This window comes from Chiloscyllium plagiosum, unplaced genomic scaffold (assembly GCF_037043375.1).
Source record: "Chiloscyllium plagiosum isolate Xiang-an unplaced genomic scaffold, Cpla_swu_hap1 HiC_scaffold_8, whole genome shotgun sequence".
NCBI classification, from domain to species: domain Eukaryota; kingdom Metazoa; phylum Chordata; class Chondrichthyes; order Orectolobiformes; family Hemiscylliidae; genus Chiloscyllium; species Chiloscyllium plagiosum.
The window spans coordinates 7025883-7051098 of NW_028270146.1; the positions used below are offsets into that span (position 1 = coordinate 7025883).

General features: G+C 46.1%; 1 protein-coding gene across 1 annotated transcript in view; it reads left to right on the forward strand.

Moving 5' to 3' along the window:
* The first annotated feature begins 5909 nt into the window (after positions 1-5909).
* The window catches only part of LOC122553334 (BRF1 general transcription factor IIIB subunit b), a 476022-nt gene continuing 456715 nt past the window's right edge, over positions 5910-25216 (forward strand). Inside the window, exon 1 of the mRNA XM_043696898.2 lies at positions 5910-6292. Coding sequence (XP_043552833.1) covers positions 6106-6292 — 187 coding nt within the window. The 5' untranslated portion in view covers positions 5910-6105. The remainder of the gene's footprint in view (positions 6293-25216) is intronic.

Below are 25216 nucleotides of genomic sequence, written 5' to 3' on the forward strand. Positions count from 1 at the left end.
GTTTGTGCTTTAGCATACAGGCAATTCCTGGGGACCATACACTCTCTCTAAGCAGGTGTTTGGTTTCCCTGGTCACCTTCAGATTTAAGTTGATAACACACTCTTTCAATGATGTACAATAATGATGCAATAGATCGAATGCAATGATTATTTGTAACTGTCAGCGCATTATGAACATTGTTAAGTTCTTGCATGCAAGTGATTTTGTTTGTAAACATTCTGGGAATTGGATCTTTCTAGTTTATGATTTTGTAGCTTTCATACCACTGCGGCCCAGAAAGGGTCAGAGTGTACAAACACAGATAAGCAGCAGTAAACAGGGTCACAGACAGAAAGAAAAGGGATAAATTCAAAATGAACGACTCTCTACTGGAGTGTAAACAGTATTTGGAACAAAATAAATGAACTAACGACCCAAATACAGGTACATGGTATGATTTTATAGGTTTTGCGGAGACATGGGTCAGAAGGAAATCAAAACTGGGAACTAAATACTGTGTACAGGATATGTGACTTTTTGAAAGGACAGGCAGTAAGGAAAGGGTGGAGAGAGTATCTTTATTATTACAAAATGGAATAAGTATGATTGACAAGAACTGATCCCAGATTGGATGATGTAGAATCTATGTGGGTGAAGTAAGGAAATAAAAAAGACCAGTTTGCCAGTAGGAGTAGCCAATATGCCCCTAATGGTGACTATACAGTGGGACAGAGAATACATCAGAAGATAATGGACATATGAAAAAGGCAGTACATTAATCATGGATTTCTTTAATCTTGATGTAGGTTAGGATTGTCAGATCGGCAGATCCTGCTGTGTGGATGCTGCCTGACCTGCCGTGCTTTTCCAGCACAATTCTAATCTAGATTATGTTATAGGTATACAAAATCCTTGAGCCCACTGTGAATACTGTGAACTGACCTGGGCACCACACCTTAGGAAGGATAGATTGACCTTTGAAGGGAAAACAACATAAATTTACAAGTGGACTTCAAGGGTTGGGTTATGAGGAGAGATTATATGAATTAGGTTTGTTTTCTCTAGAATTTAGAAGATCAAGGGTGATCTGATTGAAGTCAAAGAGTCACAGAGATGTACAGCATGGAAGCAGACCCTTTAATCCAACACATCCATGCTGAATAGGTATCTTAAATTAATCTGGTTCAACTCGCCAGTATTTGGCCCATATTCCTCTAAACCCTTCCTATCCAGATGCCTTTTAAATGTTGTAATTGTACCAGCCTCCATCACTTCCTCTCGCAGCTCATTCCATACACGTACCACCTTATGTATGAAAAAGTTGCCACTTAGTTCCCTTTTAAATCTTTCTCCTCTCATCTTAAACCTATTTCCTTTAGTTTTGGACTCCCCTACCCTGGGGAAAAGAATTGGCTGTTCACTCTATCCATGCCCCTCATGATCTCCAGCATCTGCAGACCTCACTTTCTCCTCATGATTTTATAAACTTCAATAAGGTCAGCCCTCTGTTTCAGATGGCAGGAGAATTGCCCCAACCTATTTAGCCTCTCCATGTAGCTCAAACCTAAGAGCACGCAAAACAAACCTTTTCACTGTATTTAGGTTCATGTGACAACAATAAGTCAAATCAAATCCTCTAACCCGGCAACACCCTTATAAATCTTTTCTGTACCCTTTCAAGTTTAACAACATCTTTCCTATAGTAGGGAGACCAGAATTGAATGCAGTATTCTAAAAGTGGCCTAACCAATATTCTTACAGCTGCAACATGACCTCCCAACTCCTACTCAATACACTGAAGTTTTCGAGATATAACAGGAAAATACAGGGTAGGCAGAGATAAACTATTTCTAATAGTTGGGTGTTTGAGAGCTAGGGGGCATAGTCTAAACATTAGGTCCAGACTAAAGGAGTGATATTAAGCACGAAGAGTGGTAGATGTTTGGAACTCTCTTCCACAAACTGCAGTGGATGCTGGATCAGTTGTCAATTTTAAAATTGAGATGGATGATTTTTTTGTTAATCAAAGGTATGAAAGGATGTAAGCCAAAGGATATGGAGTTAGTCCACAGGTTAGCCATGATCTCATTGAATGGTAGAACTGGCTCAAAGGGCAGAATGGCCTTCTCCTGTTCCTGTGATGCTGTTGAATGAAATTAGTGTTTCAAATATCCCAACAATATTCTAAGATTATTTGGGAAAATGCTCCAATTTCCTGATTTCTGGGGAATAGGATAGCCCCAGGGTTAGAATCATAAAATTCCAACAGTACAGAAAGAGCACTGAATCAGCACTGAACCTCCAAAGAGCATTCTACCCAGACCCACTGCTCACCACCCCATTCCCATAATCCCTCATGGAATTTTTACCGTGGCTAATCTGCACATTGCTGGACACTATGGGACTTTTTTTGCATAGCCAATCCACCTAACCTGCACAAAAGAGTCGTAGAGTCACACAGCACAGAAATATACCCTTCGGTCCAACTAGTCCATGCTGAACATAATCCCAAACTAAATTAGACTCACCAACTCCTCCTGGCTCATATCCCTCATATACTTATCAAAGTCGGAGGGTGGGTAGGCCACCCTGATGCCAGTTGCCCTGAGAGCCAGATGGTGGGTAGGCTGTTCTGAGCACTGTCGTCCCGATAAGGGGTAATCGGGACGGGCTGTCCTAGAGGTGGTCGAAAGGTGTCAGAGCAGCCAAGAGTCAGAAGGCGCGTAGGGGCGGGCTGAGATCCGGAAGGCTTGTGAGCTACCATACACGCTGTCATCCCAGGGAAGGGGACGGGCTGTCCTAGAGGTGGCCGAAAGGTGTGCCAGGATAGCCCACTGGTCGGAGGTGCAACGGGGTGGGTGAGAGCCCAATGGTACGTAGGGGCAGACCGAGAGCCAGAAGGCGGGTAGCCGTCCTCAGCGCTGTCACCCCGGGCAGGTACCGGGGTGGGCTGCCCCAGAGGTGGTCAAAAGGTGCTGAGGGTGGTTAGTGAAGCCGGAAGGTGGGTAGGTCGTCCTGACCGCTGTCACCCCGGGCGGGTACCGGGGCGGGCTGTCCTAGAGGTGGTTGAAAGGTGTGTCAGGGTGGACCGAGAACTGGAAGGGGCATGGGGTAGACCGAGAACCGGAAGGTGGGTAGGGGTGGGCTGCCTTAGAGTGGTCGGAAGGTGGGAGGGGCGGGGGCTTGCTGGGTCTGTATTGTCTGCACTTTTGTATGTAACAGTACCGTCTAATATACAACTGTCATTGCTGTTGTCTCTTTATATCTTTATGTGAAACTGGGATTTGAGGTTTGTCCTCATGTCCCTGTAAACTGTTTGAATGGTAGGGTTTGGGGCCTGGCTTTGCTGCTCCACTCCCTTGTAAAATTGCTGTCTCTTGTACGCAGCTGTAAATGTAACTGTTTGTTGTAAACTGTTTTTGTAATTTGTTTAATAAAATAATATACTTAACAAAGTGTCTTTTGAACATTGCAACTGTGCCTGCATCCATCACTTCCTCAGGACTTTCAGTCCACACAGGAACCACCCTCTGTGTAAAAAAATTGCCTCTCATGTCTTTTTAAATCTCTCTCCTCTCATCTTAAAAATGTGCTCCCTGGTCTTGAAGTCCCACATCCTAGGGAAAAGATAACTACCATTAACTCTATCTATATCCCTCATTATTTTATAAACTTCTCTAAGGTCACCTCTCAACTCCTACACTCCAGTGAAAAAGGTCCCAGCTCACCCAGCCTCTCTTTATAACTCAAACCTTTCATACCAGCAACATCCTGGTAAATCTCTTCTGAACCCTCTCCAGCTTAATAATATCCTTCCTATAACTGAGTGACCAATGTCCTGTACAAACTCAAGATAACTTCTCAACTCCTATACTCAAAGGACTGAGTAAATAAGGCAAATATGCCAAACACCTTTTTAACCACTCTGTCTTTATGTGATGCAAACTTCAAAGAATTCTGGAGATGAACCCTGACAGTACAACACTACCCAAACCCTACATTGATTGTATATCAACTAGGCGACAATGAGGACTGCAGATGCTGGAAATCAGAGTCTGATGAAGGGCTTAAGCCCGAAATGTTGATTCTCCTGCTCCTTGGATGCTGCCTAAGCTGCTGTCCTTTTCCAGCACTACACTCTTGACATTGATTGTATGTTCTGGATTAGTGGTGCTGGAAGAGCACAGCAGTTCAGGCAGCATCCAAGGAGCTTCGAAATCGACGTTTCGGGCAAAAGCCCTTCATCAGGAATAAAGGCAGTGAGCCTGAAGCATGGAGAGATAAGCTAGAGGAGGGTGGGGGTGGGGAGAAAGTAGCATAGAGTACAATGGGTGAGTGGGGGAAGGGATGAAGGTGATAGGTCAGGGAGGAGAGGGTGGAGTGGATAGGTGGAAAAGGAGATAGGCAGGTAGGACAAGATTGTATGTGCCCTACTCTTAATGTTGTACCAAAACACAATTCTTCACACATTGAGCTGCATCTGCCATTTTTCAGCCCATTGACCAAGATCCCTTACATGTGTGAGGAAACTTGAAGAAAGCCCACATAGACACAGAACATGCAAACTCCATATAGATAGCAGCCCAAGACTGGAATTGAACCTGGGTTTGTGAGGCTGTGAGGCAGTAGTGCTAACCACTGTGCTCCCATGCCAAGAGCTTGTTATCTAGTTTTGATCCATGACTTTGATATATAACAGGATCCATATTGAGCCAATTGTCACTGTCACAAGTGGATGTTTACTGTATCCAAAACAGGCCTCAAAAGTATGTTAGAGTCATATGTCTCTATTTTAGTTACATTCCCTCACCTTTTGCTGTCTAACCATACTGTTAAGAATATTTATGGATATTTTTGATGAATGACAAACGTTACAGCCTTTGTACTGTTTATTAGTACAAATATTCTATCCTGTTTGGTTCAGTTATTTGGCAAACTAGATTGATGCCATCAGCATTGGATTTGATCCCCTGTTCTGGTTGAAATAGGGATCTAGGCAGAAGTGGGTACTGCAGATACTGGAGATTAGAGTCAAGATTAGAGTGGTGCTGGAAAAGCACAACAGGTCAGGCAACATCTGAGGAGCAGGAAAATTAACATTTCGGGCAAAAGCCCTTCACCATGAAATAGGGATCTGCCTCTTGTGGTTGCCCTTTGCGCCAGCAGAGAACTTGAAGAATTACAGTTGAGCAGTGGCCTGGAGTATTCAGGCAGCAAGGTAGCTCAGTGGTTAGCACTGCTGCCTTACAGTACCAGGAGAACTGGGTTCGATTCCACCTTCAAGCTCCTGCCTGTGAGGGGCTTGCACATTCTCCTGGTGTCTGTCTGGGTCAGACAGATGGGGTAGGGGTCGGGCTAGGATGCAGTCACTGGGGGCCGAATGGCTCGTCTGCACACTGGCCTGCAGAGGCAGCACATGTTGTTTCTGGTGCGGCCCCTTTAACTGGCAGCACGTGGTTACACTCAAACATGGCCTGTGGACCTAAGCAACAAGGAGGGGGGGGGGCTGGAGTCACAGAATAATAACTTACAATAAACAATTCTGCTCGAAGTAGGGAGGCTACTTCGCAACGCTGATTATTATAAACTTAAATAAAAAGTGGAGATGTTGGCTGTATTTATTTTAATAATTTGCAGTTTCTCCCTCGCCACTCTATTGAGCTCCCCACACAACCCCCCCCCCTTGATAGTTGGTGAATGAGCGATTCCGGGCCAGAGGCTCAGTCTGAGGCTGAACGGCGGCGGGGACGGAGCCCGGGACCGGGACAGGGACCGGAGACCGAGGCCTAGGGACAGGGGACCGGAGACTGGAACGGAGCCCGAGCCCGAGCCCGGGACAGGGACTGGAGACCGAGACCGAGCCCGGGACAGAGACCGGGGCCTAGGGACGGGAGACCGGGAGAGGGACCGGGACCGGGGCCGGGGACCGGAGACAGGGACAGGAGCCCGCCGGGGGGTGTCTGTGAGGGGGACACCGGGGCCGGGAGCTGAGGCACCTCCCTCGGGGGGTGGGGAGGGAGTGTGAGAGACAAAGAGGAATTCCCGGCCCCCGATCGCCGAGAAGCCTCGGGCTTTCCTGCGGAGAGTATCGGGAGCCTGGTGGCGGGTCGCCGGGGCGGGTCACCATGTCGAGCTCCCGGGTTTGCCGAACCTGCGGCTGCACGGACATTGACATTGACCAGGCCCGGGGCGATGCGGTCTGTACGGCCTGTGGCTCCGTGCTCGAGGATAACATCATCGTCTCCGAGGTACAGTTCGTGGAGAACAGCGGCGGCGGCTCCTCGGCTGTTGGACAGTTCGTCTCCTCGGACAGTGAGTACATTAAAGCCGCCAGCATCACCCCCCCCCGCACAACACACCACACCACACTCCTGCACTCTCACTTAACATCTATCATTTATTTTGCTGGTGCATTGTTATTGTTTCCGAATGCATGCAACATCTACTTTCTGCAACTGCAGAGATTTAACTCCATGATGACTGCCCCATTGAAAGTCTGGGTTCCTGAAACAGGAGTGGACTAGATGGGCCAAATGCTGAAAAATGTGTTGCTGGAAAAGCGCAGCAGGTCAGGCAGCATCCCAAGGAGCAGGAGAATCGACGTTTCGGGCACGAGCCCTTCTTCAGGAATGAAGAAGGGCTCATGCCCGAAACGTAGATTCTCCTGCTCCTCAGATGCTGCCTGACCTGCTGCGCTTTTCCAGCAACACACTTTCAGCTCTGATCTCCAGCATCTGCAGACTTCACTTTCTCCAAGATGGGCCAAATGGCCTGTTCCACACTAGGGACTCTGTGAGGAGTACTGTGGGCTAATTGGCTGGCCTCAATGGACCAATGTGAGCATCCAACTGAGTACCCCATAACCTTTCATCCCTTTAGCCCTAGTTATTTCATCCTTCTTGGAAACATTCGGTCTTTTGCCTAAACCACTTAGTGCGACAGATAATTCCAAAGGCTTGCCACTCTGGGTGAAGGAATTTGAATTGAATTGAATTGAATTTATTGTCCCAGGCACAGTGAAAAGCTGTCTTGTGAGCAATACAGGCAGATCCCAGAGTTAAGTAGCATAGATAAGTAAATAATAAGTAAACAGTCACAAAAACATGGATACAGGTGAATGTTAAGAGTTTGTGAATCCATTCTGTATTCTAACAACAGTAGGGTAGAAACTGTTTTGAAACCGGCTGGTGTGTGTGTGTTCAGGCTTCTGTACCTTCTTGTTGTGGTTCTGATCGCCGAGCTGGGAATTTGTGTTGCAGACGTTTTGTCCCCTGTCTAGGTGACATCCTCAGTGCTTGGGAGCCTCCTGTGAAGCGCTTCTGTGATCTTTCCTCTGGCATTTGTAGTGGTTTGAATCTGTCGCTTCCGGTTGTCATCGTCTCCGAGGTACAGTGAAATACAGTGAAAAACACAGAAATAGAGAACACACACCGGATCATCAACGCCACACTCACAGGAATCCGATTCACTAGAGAGGAAGAAAAGGACAACCAACTCCCATTCCTAGACGTGATAGTACAGAGAACACTGAAAGGAGAATTCACCACAAAGGTATACAGGAAAGCCACACACACAGACAACCGGAAGCAGCAGATTCAAACCACTATAAATGCCAGAAGCGCTTCACAGGAGGCTCCCAAGCACTGAGGATGTCACCTAGACAGGGGGCGAAACGTCTGCAACACAAATTCCCAGCTCAGCGAACAGAACCACAACAACGAGCACCCGAGCTACAAATCTTCTCACAAATTCTGTACCTTCTCCCTAATGGTAGAGGTTGTAGAAAAGCATTCCTATGGGCGGCACGGTGGCAGTGGTTAGCACTGCTGCCTCACAGCGCCAGAGACCCGGGTTCAATTCCCGCCTCAGGCGACTGATTGTGTGAAGTTTGCACATTCTCCCCGTGTCTGCATGGGTTTCCTCTGGGTGCTCCGGTTTCCGCCCACAGTCCAAAGATGTGCAGGTCAGGTGGATTGTCCATGCTAAATTGTCCGTAGTGTTAGGTGAAGGGGTAAATGTAGGGGTATGGGTGGGTTGCGCTTCGGCGGGTAGGTGTGGGCTTGTTGGGCCGAAAGGCCTGTTTCCACACTGTAGTCTAATATTAAAAAAAAATCTTATTCCCAGGGTGGGATGGATCTTTGAGGATGCTGGTGACCTTTCCTTGACAGGGGGCCTGGTAGATGGATTCTGTAGATGGGTGGTTGGCCTTTGTGATTGTCTGGCCCGAGTTCACCACTATCTGTAACCGTCTCTGATCTTGAATGGTACAGTTGCCATATCAGGTATAAGTCATCGTCTGCTATCTTGCACTGTCTCTTAAAACCTGTGGTGTCATTCGGTCCTTGCCACACACACCAGCCGGTTTCAAAACAGTTTCTACCCTACTGTTGTTGGAATACAGAATGGATTCACAAACTCTTAACATTCATAGTTGCCGGGTGTCTGTCTGGGTCTCGAGTTTGGATCGGTATTAGTCCTTGGCTGTCTTAAAGGCTCTGCAAAGGTCATATTTGGATTCCTTATATTTCACTGGGCCTCCTGATCTGAAGGCCTCATGCCTAGTTTTTAGAGGTTCTGTATGTCCTGATTCATCCAGGGTTTCCTGTTGGGGAACACCCGGATTGACTTCCTCAGTATGCAGTCCTCCACACACTTGCTGATAAAGTCTGTGACGGCGGTGGTATACCCGCCCAACGTACCTGCGGACTGCTTGAACATGGCCCAATCAGCCGATTCCAGACAGTACCAGAGTTGATCCTCTGCCTCCTCCGACCAGCACTGGACCTGTATCTGCGAGGGGGTCTCCTGTTTAAGCCTTTGCCTGTAAGCTGGGAGAAGAAATGCGGCATTGGGCTGAGCCATATAGTTGTCGTACAGTGTCTAGATTAGAGTGGTGCTGGAAAAGCACAGCAGGTCAAGCAGCATCCGAGGAATAGGAAAATCGATGTTTCGGGCAAAAGCCCTTCATCAGGAAAGGCTAGTGAAGGGCTTTTGCCCGAAACGTTGATTTTCCTATTCCTCGGATGCTGCCTGACCTGCTGTGCTTTTCCAGCACCAATCTGATCTAGACTCTGATTTCCAGCATCTGCAGACCTCACTTTTGCCTAGTTTTCGTACAGAGCTGTGACGTATCCCGATAGGATGTTTTCTAGTGCATCCATTAAAAAATGGTAAAAGTGGTTGTGGACATGCTGAATTTCCTTAGCCTTCTGAGGAAGTAGAGGCATTGAGTGTGCTTTCTTGATTGTAGCATCATGGACCAGGTTAGATTGTTGGTGATACTTCTTGGAACTTGACGCTCTCAACCATCTCCACCTCAGCACCATTGATACAGACAGGGCTATGTTCTCGACTCTGCTTCCTGGAGCTCCTTCGTTTTGCTGACATTGAGGGAGAGACTTTTGTCTTTACACCATGTTACTGAGCCGTTGATCTCCTTCCTCTACTGTCCCGTCATTTTTGATATCTGACCCACTACGTTGGTGTCATCAGCAAATTCATAAATGGAGATAAAGCTGAATTGGCCACACTGTTGTGAGTGTATAAGGAGTACGCACCCTTGTGGGGCACTGGTGGGGTGAGGATTATGGTGAAGGTATTGTGGCCCAATGACCCTGTATCCTTTATTGTGGCCTGTATCCTTAGGCTGTGCCTGCTGATTGTGGACTCACCAGACATGATCATCTATCCTGCATTTCCCTTCCTGCTCAAACAGTCCTGCAGTTAAGTCCAGTATATCGTTTGCCTTTCTGATTGCTTGCTGTACCTTCATCCTTGCTTTCACTGACTAGTGCACATCTCTTTGTACATCAGCATTTCCCAATCACTCCCTGTTAAATTATACTGTCATTCTGCTTTTCCTATCAAAGTGGACAACTTCCCATTTGTCCATGTTATATTGCATCTCCTTGCATTTTACCATTCAGTCACCAATCAAATCACCTTGAAACTTGTTTAAATCGCTTTCAAAACTCAATCCCTAGCCTTGTGTTGTCAGCAAACTTTGAAATATTACATTTAATCTGATCCTTGTAGTACTCCATAATTACCATTTGCTCATATATGCTAGTATAATTGTGAGATTAGATTTGAAAATAGTGGCATGTGGTGTTGGTTACTTTGGTGAAGTGCAGAGAATTCTGGAACAGCATTGCTCAGAATGTAAGCAGTTGTGGACCCGAAGTGTGATTGTAAAGTTTGTACTGTGGGGTGTACAGCAGGTAGTTTAAAAATTGAAGACCATTAACTTGTTTGTAGTTCTGAATCAAGGATTGAGTTGAGTTTTGAAATCAGATTCTGAAAGTTTTTAGGGTAGTTTGAAGGCAATTTGACTCTGGTCAGAAGCAAGCTTTTAAATTTCTCTTTATACAGGAGTGTGGGGCAATTCTGGGGCAACACACTTACCTCAGTACTAAAGTTTAATCTGTGAAACATTCAAAGCAAGAAAGTTTGGTTTAAAATCTGCAGTTTATTGGGACTGAGAGTTTATAGTCGAGATGTGGGCGAGTTCATGTCGGTCAGTTTGGGAAAGACTCATTGTCTCCACAGTTCACGGTCAAGAAAATCCCTGTGAAGTTGGGGTGTAATTTCTGTAAATTTGAATCTCTGTAAGTTGATGGTGTTGGGAAATAAATTGAAAACTTTGTTTAATCTGTTGTAACATTTTTTAAAACTATAGGTTGGTTTTAATTTTTTTGTGGTAATAAATGTATCTTTAAAGATGCTGTGTAGCCTTGTGTAACTGTTTGAAATGACTGACCACCTATCAAGCCAGACTTATTTCTGGGATCTGATTTGTCCAGCTGGGATTATATATTACACATTCTTCTGAAAATCCTGATACATCATATACACTACTTCTCCCTTATCTATTCTACAAAAAAGTTATAGTCACCACATTCCAAAGGCTATAGGGCTGCTTTTTAATTAGACAGCGATGACCTATGGTACTTTCACCTGAGGGTTACTATACCTCAGGTGAGGGGAGAGGTTGAGAAAGAGAGTCCTTCATGGTGACCTCAGCTGGTATGGGAATTCATCCAAGCTGTTACTGTCACCCTACATTATAGACCAGCCATCCAAACAACTCTGATAACCACCCCTCTCGGTTCTATTTGTTATGTTCTCAAACCTCTTGTAGGTTTGTCAATCATGATTTCTCCATCATAAAGTCGATAGTTTCTAAATGTCATACTGTCGTTCAGTTCCCCCCCTCAGTCGAAGTAAAATGCTCAGATACACAGCATAGTTTTACCTTTTGGGTTTGATGATCGTGTTGGGAAGAGGGCAGTGTTGTGAGGAGGCAGCTGGACGAGAGACTTTGTTTTGGGGATGTTTTAGACTGAGGCCCATACTCCTACACCTCAGTGAATGTACCGATGGTTTGTAGATGGGTCTCTGAGCATGCTCACTCATGGTCATCCCCTGCATGCGGCAGCTGTCTGACTGACAGAACCTGCGGAGGTCTTGGTTCTGACCTGGAAGTGTCAAAGGTCAAACAGTTTCCCACTTGTCCTGTGGGTTTGCTCCATTCTGGCAGGAAGCATCATAGAGAGGGCATGGGGGATAGAGAAGAACGTGGAGGATAGAGAAGAACATTGGGGCGATGATATGACCCTGTTAACTCCAGTTTGCACTGTATGGAATCTGGGGTGGATCTCTTGGAGGAGATGATGGTTTGGATGTCATGGTGACACAGGCAGAAGATGGTGACAAATTTGTGCAGACAGCTGAGTTTGAGGACGATATTCCACAATCCATCATAGTTGACAGAGTAGAGGTTTTTATGGGATTGAAGGAGGCCATGTATGCAGGATGGTGCAGTGCCCTGCACTTTTCCTGGATGAGCTTTCCCACAATGGACAGTAGGAAAATCCCTCTGTTAATCTCCACAGTTGGACCTGTCTCCACCTTGAAGATGGTCGCAGTTAGTGTCTCAATTCCTTCCAGACAAGGCGATGAAGTTGTGTCCTTTGTTTTAAAGCGATGGCAGTTTTCTCAATTTCAATCCAGGGACCAAAAAGCTTAGCTGAGGTCTCTTACAGAGTACATGGGCCAGGTCAAGTGGATGTCTGTGAAATTAGGTAGTTTAAATTGAGAGTCATTCAGCACAGAAACAGAACCTTTGGTCCAACTCGTCTGCACTGACCAGATATCCCAATCTGATCTCATCCCATTTGCTAGCATTTGGCTCACATCCTTCTGAACCCTTCCTATTCATATACCCATCCAGATGCCTTTTCAATGTTGTAATTGTACCAGTCTCCACCACTTCCTCTAGCAGCTCATTCCATACACGTACCACCCTCTGGATGAAAACGTTACCCCCTCAGGTCTTTTTAAAATCTTTCCCCTCTCCCCTTAAACCTCGGCCCTCTAGTTTTGGGCTCCCTATCCTAGGGAAAAGACCTTGGCTATTCACCCTATCCATGCCTCTTCATGATTTTATAAACTTCTATAAGGTCACCTGTCAGCTTCCGATGCTCCAGGGAGAACAGCCCCAACCCCTCCCTATAATTCAAACCCTCCAGTCCCAGCAATATCCTTGTAATACTCTGCAGGGCAACTAGAATTGTACACAGTATTCCAAAAGTTGTCTTACCAATATCCTATACAGGCCCGGCATGGCATCCCAGCTCCATACCCAATGGTTTGACCAATGAAGATAAGTGTGCCAAACGCCGCCTTCATTATTCTGTCTACCCGCGACTCCACTTTCACAGCACTGTGCACCGACATCCCTCGGTCTCTTTGTTTGGCAACTTTTCCCAGGGCCTTACCATTAACTATATAAGTCCTGCCCATGTTTGCCTTACCAAAATGCAACACCTCTCATTTCACTAAATTTAAACTCCTTCTGCCTATTGATCAAAGTCCTGTTGTACTCTGAGATAACCTCCTTCACTGTCCACTACTCCACCTATTTTGGTGTCAGCTGCAAACTTACTAACCATACCTCTTGTATGATTATGGGAAGTTCAGGTGGTGAAATCAAAGGAGAGGGAATAAAAAGAATTAAGAATGAAAAAAATAGCCTGGTGCTGAGGGAGGAAATAGTGATGGAGAAAGTTGGCATGGTATGTTTTTGCATGGTTTAGAACCAGGAATGAGTGTGAAGCTGAATGATAAGAAACTGCATGGAGCTGGGTGTGTTTTTTGTGTTATACAAGATAGTCATCAGGGTGATGTGCCCCCCGCCCTCAGCAAGTGAGAGTCTTCAGTTCAGGGAAAAGTGATTATAGTTCATGAGGGCCATGTATCAGTGCAATTATCTGCAATGTTCATGAATTGTAAGGGCTTTGCTTGGAGTGAGCAGATGTTCTACAGAGAGATGTGGAGTGGCTCAGTGAGCTGATCCACTGGGTAAGTCTGCTGATGCAGAGGAGAACTGCACAGGGAGGAGATTAGCCCTGAATAGCTGTATTGGGTGGGCAGGTTGGTGTTGCTGTTCATAATGCGGCAGCAGCCAGTGTCTCTAGCCTCTAGAGGCAAAGATGCCATGCAAGGCTTAGAAGGCAAGCACATCCTTGGCTACAAAGTTTTTGCGATTTTTTTCTGAAATGTGCAGTAAGAATACACATTCTATTTTTATGTTGGGTTGCTGTACAAGTTCAACTGAATTTAAAATGCTACTATTTATTTCAAGGAAATTGGGTAATGTTAACTGCGCAGATCCAGCAGATGTTTGTCAACTTTGCAAAAGTTCTGTTATGAGCTGCTGTGCCACAGTGTGTTTTGATCCCAGTATACTGGAGACGTCAAATGCCAGAGAGAAACCGAAATTGCTGGAGAAGCTCTGCAGGTTTAACATTTCAAGTCCAGGGACCCTTCAGAACTGATAAGCAGCTTGAAATTTATGCTGTAGATGAGATTAGATTAGATTAGATTACTTTACAGTGTGGAAACAGGCCCTTCGGCCCAACAAGTCCACACCGACCCGCCGAAGCGCAAACCACCCATACCCCTACATTTACCCCTTACCTAACACTACGGGCAATTTAGCATGGCCAATTCACCTGACGTGCACATCTTTGGACTGTGGGAGGAAACCGGAGCACCCGGAGGAAACCCACGCAGACACGGGGAGAATGTGTAAACTCCACACAGTCAGTCGCTTGAGGCGGGAACTGAACCCGGGTCTCTGGCGCTGCGAGGCAGCAGTGCTAACCACTGTGCCACCATGCCGCCCACAAAGGTTGGGAGTTGTCGGGGGAAAGGGCAATGGATAGGTGGAGGCCATGACAGGTGAGGACCCAGGGGACCCTATCATTGTTGTGGGACAGTAGAGAAGGGATGAGGGCAAAAGTGCAGGAGATAGGCCCCTTAGCAGCGCACAGTAGCTGGAAATCTTCGATTTAAGGAGAAAAGTGAAGATTCCGGAGATGTCCCTGCAGAAGGTAGCATCTTCAGAATAGATGAGACAGAGACACCTAGGGAATGGGATGGATTCCTCACAGGAAGCAGAGTTTGAGGATATATACCAGAGGTAACTGGGAATCAGTGGATGTGTAATGGATATTGGTGGCCAGCCTATCCCTAGAAATGGAAATAATGTTGAGGAAGGGAGGAGTCATAGATAGACCAGGTGAAAGTGAGAGCAATTTGGAAATTGGAAGCGAAATGGATATGTTTTTCCATTTCCAAACAAGAGGGAGAAGCAGCACCAATGATATTGATGTAGCAGAGAAGGGAGGGTGAGGTTCCTGAGTAGGAACAAGGAATATTCCATGTAGCCCACAAAGTGAAAGGCATAACTGGGGTCCATGTGTGCACCCATGGCCCCACCTTTGACCTGAAGAAAGAGAGATGAGTTAAAGGAGAAGCCAGCAAACTGGAAATTTGGAAGCCAACATAAAGCATCAGAAAAATTGTGGATGTAGGTGCAGGAGGGGTGGGGGGAACTGGACAAGGAAAAAGTAACTTCTGTGGGGAAGGAACAGGCAGAAATAATGTGTCTGCCTGGGGTACCCTGTGATGGTCAATCACTGAACATATTCACAAGAGGCTGACAATGTATAGAGTCACAGAATCTCACTGCACAGAAAAGGCCCTTCAGCCCGATGGAGTCTGCACTGACAAAACAGCTCAATCTACAGCAGTCCCACTTCCCAGCCCTTGACCTTTAGCTTTACTTGTTATGACATTTCAAGTGTTCATCCAAGTAGGCAATGGCTTGGTGTTATTATTGCGAGACTATCAATCCCAAGATCTAGGGAAAGTTTTGTGGACCTGTGTTGGAATCCTGGTGAAATTTGAATTCGTTAATAACCTGGAAGTAAGAATCTAATGATTACCATGAAACCTGCCAGTTGTCAGGGAAAGCCCATCTAGTTTGCTGATGTTTTTTATATATATATACATAGAACATAGAAGAATACAGCGCAGTACAGGCCCTTCGGCCCTCTGTTGCGCTGATCCAAGCCCACCTAACCTACACTAGCCCACTATCCTCCATATGCCTATCCAATGCCCGCTTAAATGCCCATAATGAGGGAGAGTCCACCACTGCTACTGGCAGGGCATTCCATGAACTCACGACTCGCTGAGTAAAGAACCTACCCCTAACATCTGTACTATACCTACCCCCCCCTTAATTTAAAGCTATGCCCCCTTGTAATAGCTGACTCCATACGTGGATAAAGATTCTCACTGTCGACCCTATCTAAACCCCTAATCATCTTGTACACCTCTATCAAGTCACCCCTAAACCTTCTTTTCTCCAATGAAAACAACCCCAAGTGCCTCAGCCTTTCCTCATACGATCTTTCTACCAAACCAGGCAACATCCTGGTAAGTTGAAACTTTATTGCTGGAACAGCACAGCAGGTCAGGCAGCATCCAGGGAACAGGAGATTCGACGTTTCCGGCACAGGCCCTTCTTCAGGAATGAGCAGAGAGTGTTCAGCAGGAGAAGATAAAAGGTAGGGAGGAGGGACTTGGAGGAGGGGAGTTGGAAATGTGATAGGTGGAAAGAGGTCAAGGTGAGGGTGATAGGTCGGAGTAGGATGGAGGCGGAGAGGTCAAGAAGAAGACTGCAGGTCAGGAAGGCGGTGCCGGGCTGGAGGGATTCGGCTGAGACAAGGTGGGGGGAGGGGGGATGAAGAAACTGGTGAAGTCCAAGTTCATCCCCTGTGGTTGGAGGGTTCCCAGTCGGAAGATAAGACGCTCCTCCTCCGACCGTCGGGTTGTTGTGGTTTGGCGGTGGATGAGTCCAATGACCTGCATATCCTTGGTGGAGTGGGAGGGGGAGTTGAAATGCTGTGCTACAGGGTGGTTGGGTTGGTTCGTCCGGGTGGCCCAGAGGTGCTCTCTGAATCGCTCCGCAAGTAGGCGGCCTGTCTCCCCAATATAGAGGAGGCCACACCGGCTGCAGCGGATGCAGTAGATGATGTGGGTGGAGGTGCAGGTGAATCTGTGGCGGATATGGAAGTTTCCTTTGGGGCCTTGGAGAGAAGTGAGGGGGGAGGTGTGGGCGCAAGTGTTGCACCTCCTGCGGTTGCAAGGGAAGGTGCCGGGAGTGGAGGTTGGGTCAGTGGGGGGTGTGGATCTGACAAGGGAGTCGCGGAGGGAGTGGTCTCTACGGAAAGCTGATAGGGGAGGGGAGGGAAATATATCCTTGGTGCTGGGGTCTGTTTGGAGGTGGCGGAAGTGACGGCGGATGATGCGCTGTACATGGAGATTGGTGGGGTGGTAGGTGAGGACCATTGGGGTTCTGTCCTGGTGGCGGTTGGAGGGGCGGGGCTCAAGGGCGGAGGAGCGGGAAGTGGAGGAGATGCGGTGGAGGGCACTGTCGACCACGTCGGGGGGGAAATTGCGGTCCTTGAAGAAGGAGGCCATCTGTGTTGTACGTATTTTGAACTGGTCCTCCTGGGAGCAGATGCGGCGGAGACGAAGGAATTGGGAGAATGGGATGGCGTTTTTACAGGGGGCAGGATGGGAGGAGGTGTAGTCCAGGTAGCTGTGGGAGTCGGTTGGTTTGTAGTAGATGTCCGTGTTGATTCGGTCGCCTGAGATAGAAACAGAAAGGTCTAGGAAGGGGAGGGAGGAGTCCGAGACTGTCCAGGTGAATTTGAGGTCGGGGTGGAAGATGTTAGTGTAGTGGATGAACTGTTCAACCTCCTCGTGGGAGCACGAGGTAGCGCCGATACAGTCATTAATGTAGCGAAGGAAAAGATGGGGGGTGGGGCCAGTGCAGTTGCGGAAGATGGATTGTTCCACATATCCTACGAAGAGGCAGGCATAGCTGGGGCCCATGCGGGTGCCCATGGCTACTCCTTTTGTTTGGAGAAAGTGGGAGGATTGGAAAGAAAAGTTGTTCAGGGTGAGGACCTGTTCGGTCAGTCGAAGGAGGGTGTCGGTGGAAGGGTACTGGGTGGTACGGCGGGAAAGGAAGAAGCGGAGTGCTTTGAGTCCCCCTCCCACTCCACCGAGGATATGCAGGTCATTGGACTCATCCACCGCCAAACCACAACAACGCGACGGTCGGAGGAGGAGCGTCTTAGCTTCCGACTGGGAACCCTCCAACCCACAGGGGATGAACTTGGACTTCACCAGTTTCTTCATCCCCCCTCCCCCCACCTTGTCTCAGCCGAATCCCTCCAGCCCGGCACCGCCTTCCTGACCTGCAGTCTTCTTCTTGACCTCTCCGCCTCCATCCTACTCCGACCTATCACCCTCACCTTGACCTCTTTCCACCTATCACATTTCCAACGCTGCTCCTCCAAGTCCCTCCTCCCTACCTTTTATGTTCTCCTGCTGAACACTCTCTGCTCATTCCTGAAGAAGGGCCTGTGCTCGAAACGTCGAATCTCCTGTTCCCTGGATGCTGCCTGACCTGCTGTGCTGTTCCAGCAATAAAGTTTCAACTTTGATCTCCAGCATCTGCAGACCTCACTTTCTCCTCCAACATCCTGGTAAACCTCCTCTGCACCCGTTCCAGTGCCTCCACATCCTTCCTATAATATGGCGACCAAAACTGCACACATTACTCCAGATGCGGCCGCACCAGAGTCTTGTACAACTGCAACATGACCTCAGTACTCCGGAACTCAATTCCTCTACCAATAAAAGCCAGTACGCCATATGCCTTCTTCACCGCACTATTTACCTGGGTGGCAACTTTCAAAGATCTGTGTACATGGACACCAAGATCCCTCTGCTCATCCACACTACCAAGTATCCAACCATTAGCCCAGTACCCCATATTTTTATTACTCTTACCAAAGTGAATCACCTCACACTTAGCTACATTGAACTCCATTTGCCACCTTTCTGCCCAGTTCTGCAGCTTATCTATATCCTGCTGTAACCTGCCATATCCTTCCTCACTGTCTACAACTCCTCCGACTTTCGTATCATCCGCGAACTTGCTCACCCAACCTTCTAACCCCTCCTCCAGGTCATTTATAAAAATGACAAACAGCAATGGTCCCAAAACAGATCCTTGCGGAACACCGCTAGTAACTGCACTCCAAGATGAACCTTTGCCATCGACTACTACCCTCTGTCTTCTTCCAGCCAGCCAACTCCTAATCCAAACCTCCAACTCACCCTCAATGCCATACCTCCGTATTTTTTGCAGTAGTCTACCATGGGGAACCTTATCAAACGCCTTACTAAAATCCATATACACCACATCTACCGCTTTCCCCTCGTCCACCTCCTTAGTCACCTTCTCAAAGAATTCAATAAGGTTTGTGAGGCACGACCTGCCCTTCACAAAAATGGAAGAAAATCTCCCAGCTTCACCTGGTTTGTCATTGACGCTTAACAATTAAGGACAGGCAATAAATGCTGGCTGAACTAGTGATGTACACATGCCATGAACAAATTGGGAAAAAAACCTTTCTGAAGTTTCCTGTCTCGATTGTCCTTGCAGGCAATGACTTCCAGATCGCCATCACCCTTTGGTGAAAAAGTCTTTCCTCAAATCCCCTCTAAACCTCCAGCCTTTCACTTTAATATGATGCCTTCTTGATGTTGAACCTTTAAGGGGAATAGCTGCTTATTATCTATCCTGTCGATACCATTTATAATTGCAGAACTACAGCTGTGGTTTAACTCAAATTTCCAGACCGCTCAAACAGCACCTTCCTGTTCTAATAATCTAAGCCATGACTATTAAAGGCAAGTGTCCCTAACTACTCTCTCAACCTGTACTGCTACTTGCAGAGATCCTTCAGTGCAAGATCCTCTGTTCTCTGAGCTTCCTAGTGGTCTGCCATTCATTGAGTATTCCCTTGTTGTTTTTACCAAAGTGCATCACCTCATATTTATCAGGGTTGAATTCTATCTGCCCATCTGACTTAGTCTTCTTTGACGCTTGCTTCCAATGCACTAAGGCAGATCGGTAGATATTGTTTACATTAGCCTTTGACAGGATTCCGCATGGTAGACTAATTCATATGATTTAGGGTGAGCTGGCCAATTGGATGCAAAATTGGCTTAATGGCAGGAGACAGAGTGATGGTGGAGGGTTGTTTTTCGGATTAGAGGCCTGTGACCACTGATTCACAGGGATCAGTTCTGGGTCACCATTTGTATAAATGATTTAGGTGAGAATGTAGAAGGCATGGTTAATAAGTTTGTGGGTTACACCTAAATTGGTGTTTACAGTGAACAATGAAGAAGGTCATCTAGCATTTCAAAGAGATCTTAGTCAATTATGTCAATGCACTGAAGAGTGGCAGATGGAGTTTAATTTGAATAAATGTGAGGTATTGCTTTTTGGTAAAATAAACAAGGGGCAGGACTGATGCAATTAATGGTAAAGCCCTAGGTAATGTTGTAGAACAGAAGAGAACTAGAGTTTTAGGTACATAATTCTTTGAAATTTGTGTCACATGTAGACAGGTTCGTAAGGCATATTTAGCATGCTTGCCTTCATTGTTCAGACATTTGGATAAAGGAATTGGGATGACATATTGAGGTTGTACAGAACGTTGGTGAGGCCTCTTCTGGAGTAATGTGTGCAGTTCTGGTCGCCCTGCTATAAGAAGTATATTGCTAAATTGGAGAGGGTTCAGAAAATATTTACCAGGCAGGGAATGGAGGGTTTGCATTTTAAGGAGAGGCTGGATTGGCTAAGACATTTCTCACTGGAGCGTAGGAGGTTGAGGTGTGACCTTATTGAGGTTTATAAAATAGTGAGGGGCATAGATAAAGTGAATGGCAGGTGTCTTTTTCCCTCGGGTGAGGGAGTTCAACATTGGGGGCATTTTGCAAGGTGAGAGAAGGATTTGAAAAAGACATGGGGGCAATTTTTTTACACAGGCAGTGGTTTGTGTGGAATGAACTTCCAGAGGAACTGGTGGATGCAGATTCCGTTACAGTGTTTACAACTTTCAGAGAAGTTAACGAATAGAAACTGTTTGGAGGGACCTGGGCCTTGCACAGTCAGGTGGGACGAGTTTAGTTTGGGATGATGGTCAGCATGGACTAGTTGGAACAAGAAGTTGGTTTCTGTGCTGTATGACTCTACACCAAACTGTTCACTTCAAGGATTTTAAAGCTCTCGTATAAGATGCATGTAAACAAAACCTTTTAAAACATTATTCAGCACAGACTCCAACTCAGAAATGAAACGAATGTTCTTCCCTTCTTAACACACAATATAGACCAGCACATGAAACAACATCTATTAATGACCCTTGGTGACATAACCTGAAACTCCAGTATCAGGAGGGGGCAGTATTTTAAAATCCGGGATCACCCTTTTTAGAGATTTGAAATGTTTTCAGTGGATTATGTGATTTTGAAATTGTCATTGGACATTTTTAAGGTGAATGTGCATGATTCTTGGTGGCAAGTGAACCTAATGTTAACCCAAGTAGGTTAGTATGAGGAACTTGGAACACAAACCGATCAGCCATGATCTTTGTGAAGGAGGACTTGAAGGACCCGAAAATGGTTCTTGATTTGTTTTGTATGTTTGTTTGTATCTGTTTCCTCTCTCTTGCTGAAGCTTCCCGTCACCATCACCTCACTCGATTCCTCCGCTCAGATTGCTTGTCAAAAATCAAATATTGAACAACAATGATTTTGTCCAACTGAAATATTGGGAAGATTAAAGTCATTCTCTTCTGTCCCTGGCACAAACTTTCTTCCCTGGCCACCTCTCCCTGAAACCTTGACCTTGAGGTGATGTGCTGTGATGCCCTGTTTTCACCTCTGTAACATTACCCAGCTTCCCCTGTTTGGAACCTTCATCCATACCTTTGCTTCCTGGGTTGATCTTTGCAGCAAACTCCTGGCCTGTTTCTGCGTTCCACCTTTGGTAAATGTGGCGTCAGCCCAAAATCTGCTTTGTGTTATGCCAACTTGCACAAAGTTGTGTTTGCTTGTTTGTTCCCTTTTGAGCAGCATCTCAGTTTTAAAATTTTGTTTTCAGATCCCTCCGTGACCTCACCCTGCCCCAATGTGTACGATCACCTCCAGCTCCAAAGTCCTCTCTGAGATATCGGTGTTCCTTTCACCCTGGCCTCTTGAATGTTTTTGATTTTAAGCACTACACCATTGGTGATCATGCCTTTACCTCCCTGGACAAACTCTGGACTTTCTCCCTAAATATCATCCTGCTGTTACATCTTTCAGGTGCTCTTTTAAGAACATTAAAATTAGGAGCAGGAGTATGCAATTCAGCCCCTCAAACCTTCTCTGCCATTTAATATGATTATGGCTGATCTCATTTTGACCTTGACTCTTTCTTATCTGCTCTCCATAACCCACTAAAACATTACTCATTAAAAATCTGCCCAACTTCTTACATTTTAGCATCTTCCTTTTGACCAAGGTTTAGTTTGATACTCTTGCTAAGTCTTTTGGGCATTTTACTACTACGTATCCAATAGTAATTTCATTTTGGACACACATTTGCTGGAACGATGAGGATAACTCCCTTGCTGTTCTTAAAAATAGTGCCACAGGATTTTTTTTGGCCACCTGAGAGAGCACAGACTGGGCAGCAGTTCACCTTTGCATTGGAAATTGGTTTGTCCTTGGATCTCCAGACAGATATCTAACAGTCTTTAAAGGTCAAGTGCTTTGAGTGATAACTACTGAGCCATGATCATAGAATCCCTGCAGGCCATTTAGTCCATTAAGTTCTTACCCATGCTCTGAAGAGCATTTCACCCAGACCCCCCTTCCCACCCCACCCCACTCCACCCCACCCCAATCCCCTTCCCACCCCACCCCAATCCCCTTCCGGTAACCCTTCATTTCCCATGACTAATCCACTTAGCCTACACATCCCTGGATACAGTGGGCAATTTAGCATGGACAGTCCACCTAATGTACATCTTTGGACTGTGGAAGGAACCTGGAGCACCCAGAGGAAACCCATGCAGACACAGAGAATGTGCCAGCTCCACATAAAGAGTCGCACAAGCCTGGAATTGAACCTGGGTTCCTGGCACTGTGAGGCAGCAGTGCTAACCACAGTGCCACCCAAGTGGATGGATGTTTAGTACTACTCAAACATTCCAAGGTGTTGCCTTTGCTCTGACCTCACTTTGAATTTGTTGGACGTTTTTAAAAAAAAATCCATAGCTGGCTAGGTCAGCATTTATTGCTGATCCCTAATTGCTCAGAGGGTAGTTAAGAGTCAGTGACTTTGCTATGGGTCTGGAGTCACATGCAGACCAGACCAGGTAAGGATGGCACTTTCATTAAGGGCTTTAATGAACTGGATGGGATTTTCCTGAAATTCAACAATGCTTTGATGGTCATCAGTAGACTCTTATTTCCAGACGTTTTTGTTGAATTTGGATTCTCTGTCCAGGGATGCAGTAGAGGCAGCTTCATTAATTATATTTGAGACCCAGTTGGATGGGTTTTTGTATGGTAGGGGAATTAAGGTTTATGGGGATAATGCAGGTGGGGTGAGCTGAGACAATGGATAGATCAGCCATGATCTTAATGGCAGAGCAGACTAGATGGGCCAAATGGCCTATTCCCTGCTTCTATTACTGTGAACCATTCCATCATCTGTCACGGTGAGGTTTGAACTCAGATCCCTGGTACATTACCTGGATCTCTGGATTAATAGTCAAGTGATAATACCACCAGGCTATCGCCTCCCAAGGGCTGTCAGTTTGTATGCAGCAATATCTGAGGGAGCAGCTGACCAGTCAGTGTGCACTGACGGTGTTGAGTGTGAAAGGACTATTGGAAGATCACTGTGCACTGAAACCAGTATTTAAACATCTACCTGAAACCGCAGTCAGAATACTGCATAGAATTACTCTGCATTTATAGCACAGGATTAGGCCACTAGCTCAGCTAGTCCCAGCTGATATTAATGCTCCACACTGACATTTCCCATCCTACCACATCTCTCTCCATTCACCTATCCACTTCCTTCCTTCACACAGTAATCACCTCCCTGTGGTACGGAGTTTCACATTTTCCCTGCTCTCTGGGGAATGATAGTTCTCCTGAATTATGTTGTGGATTGATCAGTGACTATCTTACACCTGTGTGGTTTCTCATTTTGGTCTTCCACCCTTGCATATAGAACCATCTCTCAGCAGCCTATATGTTACATTGGAATGTGTGGGCATTAGAAGCGGAAGTTGTAGCTACAGTGCTCCGCCCAGTAACTAATCGGATCAAAAGAGCATTCCAGGTGGCAGCAGCCCCTGCCAGTGTGTGAGCAGATGTGAATGATTGAGCGAGCCAGGGGGAAGGTGGGCTCGATTAGGTTTGTTTATTAAACAACAATGACGAAATTTGCAGCAGTATATCCCATTCACTGAAGTGCTTTGGAAAACCTGGAAGGTATGAACGTTATTAAGTAAATGCAGTCATTTCTCATTATTCCTTAAAAGCAACAGATTAAATTGAGTAGTCTTGGTGAACCTCTGCTGATGTGGCAATTTGTGGATTCCTTTGACAATCCAGTGCTCATTGTGAAAAATTTGAGCAATTTAAAACCAGGGTATTACTTTCAGTGTGATAAATGGGCACAGCAGCACATGTCTAGCATCTCATACTGTAAAATGTCCTAGGGTGATTCATGGGACCATTATCAAACACAATTTGGCAACAAGCCACGTAGGTGTTATGAGTTTTGTCAGAGATGAATCTTCTAGAGTGACTTCAGAAAGGATATATAGAGAGGTGGAGAGATTTGAGAAAGAAATTTGAGTGTACTACATAAGCAACCAAAGGCATGGCTAGCAGTGGAGTCACCGAAATCTGGACAGAACTGAGCAGTACATATATATTTTAGAGGGTTGTTGGCAGGAGGGGTTAGAGTTAAGAAAGGGCATGACTGTGGAGTGCTTTAAAGACAAGGATTGAGTAACATAAAATCTTGGCATTGTGCAACCAGCGACTAGTGTAGGCGCACAGTGACCAGAACTTAGCAAATTGGCTCATACTCACACTCTGATAGGTTTTGGCATACACCAAGATTTTGACTGGCTTCAGGTCTGTTTGTTTGAGGCTTCCTGTCACTTAGTTGATTAGTGCACCCCTGAATGAAGCACTAAGCCGCGTTTGGATTTCAGAGAAAGAGAAATCCCCCTAACCATTTGTTCATTTTATTTTCTTCCTTTACTCCTTTATGGGATGTGATCGTTGATGGCGAGACTATCATTTATTGTCCTGGAATTGGGTGGTCTGATCGGCTGTTTCAGAAAGCAGTTAAGAGTCAATCACGTTACTGACTTTCTAGAGTCACACCAAAACAGAGAACTGGAAAATCTCAGCAGGTCTGGCAGGTCTGGGGAGAGCGAAACAGTTGATGTTTTGTGCCCAGTGTGACTCTTCTTTGGAACTGAAGGAGAGATGGAAAGATGGTGGGTTTTATTCCACAGAAAAAGGTCCGGAGGAGTAAGTGGAACGGGTCGAGGGTCAGGGGAAGGTGAGAGGGTGATAGAGATCATTGGTATCACAATGATCTCTATCATTGGTATTTTATTACGAGGAAGCATAGACAGAACTGTTTACATTGAACCATCTATTGACTTGACGAATTTATTCATGCAGTTTTTACATGGTTTTTAGTTCAAACTCCTGGTGTTATCCTGAGGGACTGTTGCATTGTCTGAGGTGTTTTCAGGTTGAGATATTGAACTGAGGATCATTCTTGCTATCCTGGTCAATATTCATATTCATGCACAGTTATCCAAAGAATATGTCCACCACATTCCTGGCCAGAGGTATCTCCCTCAACTAGTACTACCAGAACTTGATTGGTGTTTGCTGTACAATGTTGGTCATGTTCTACGT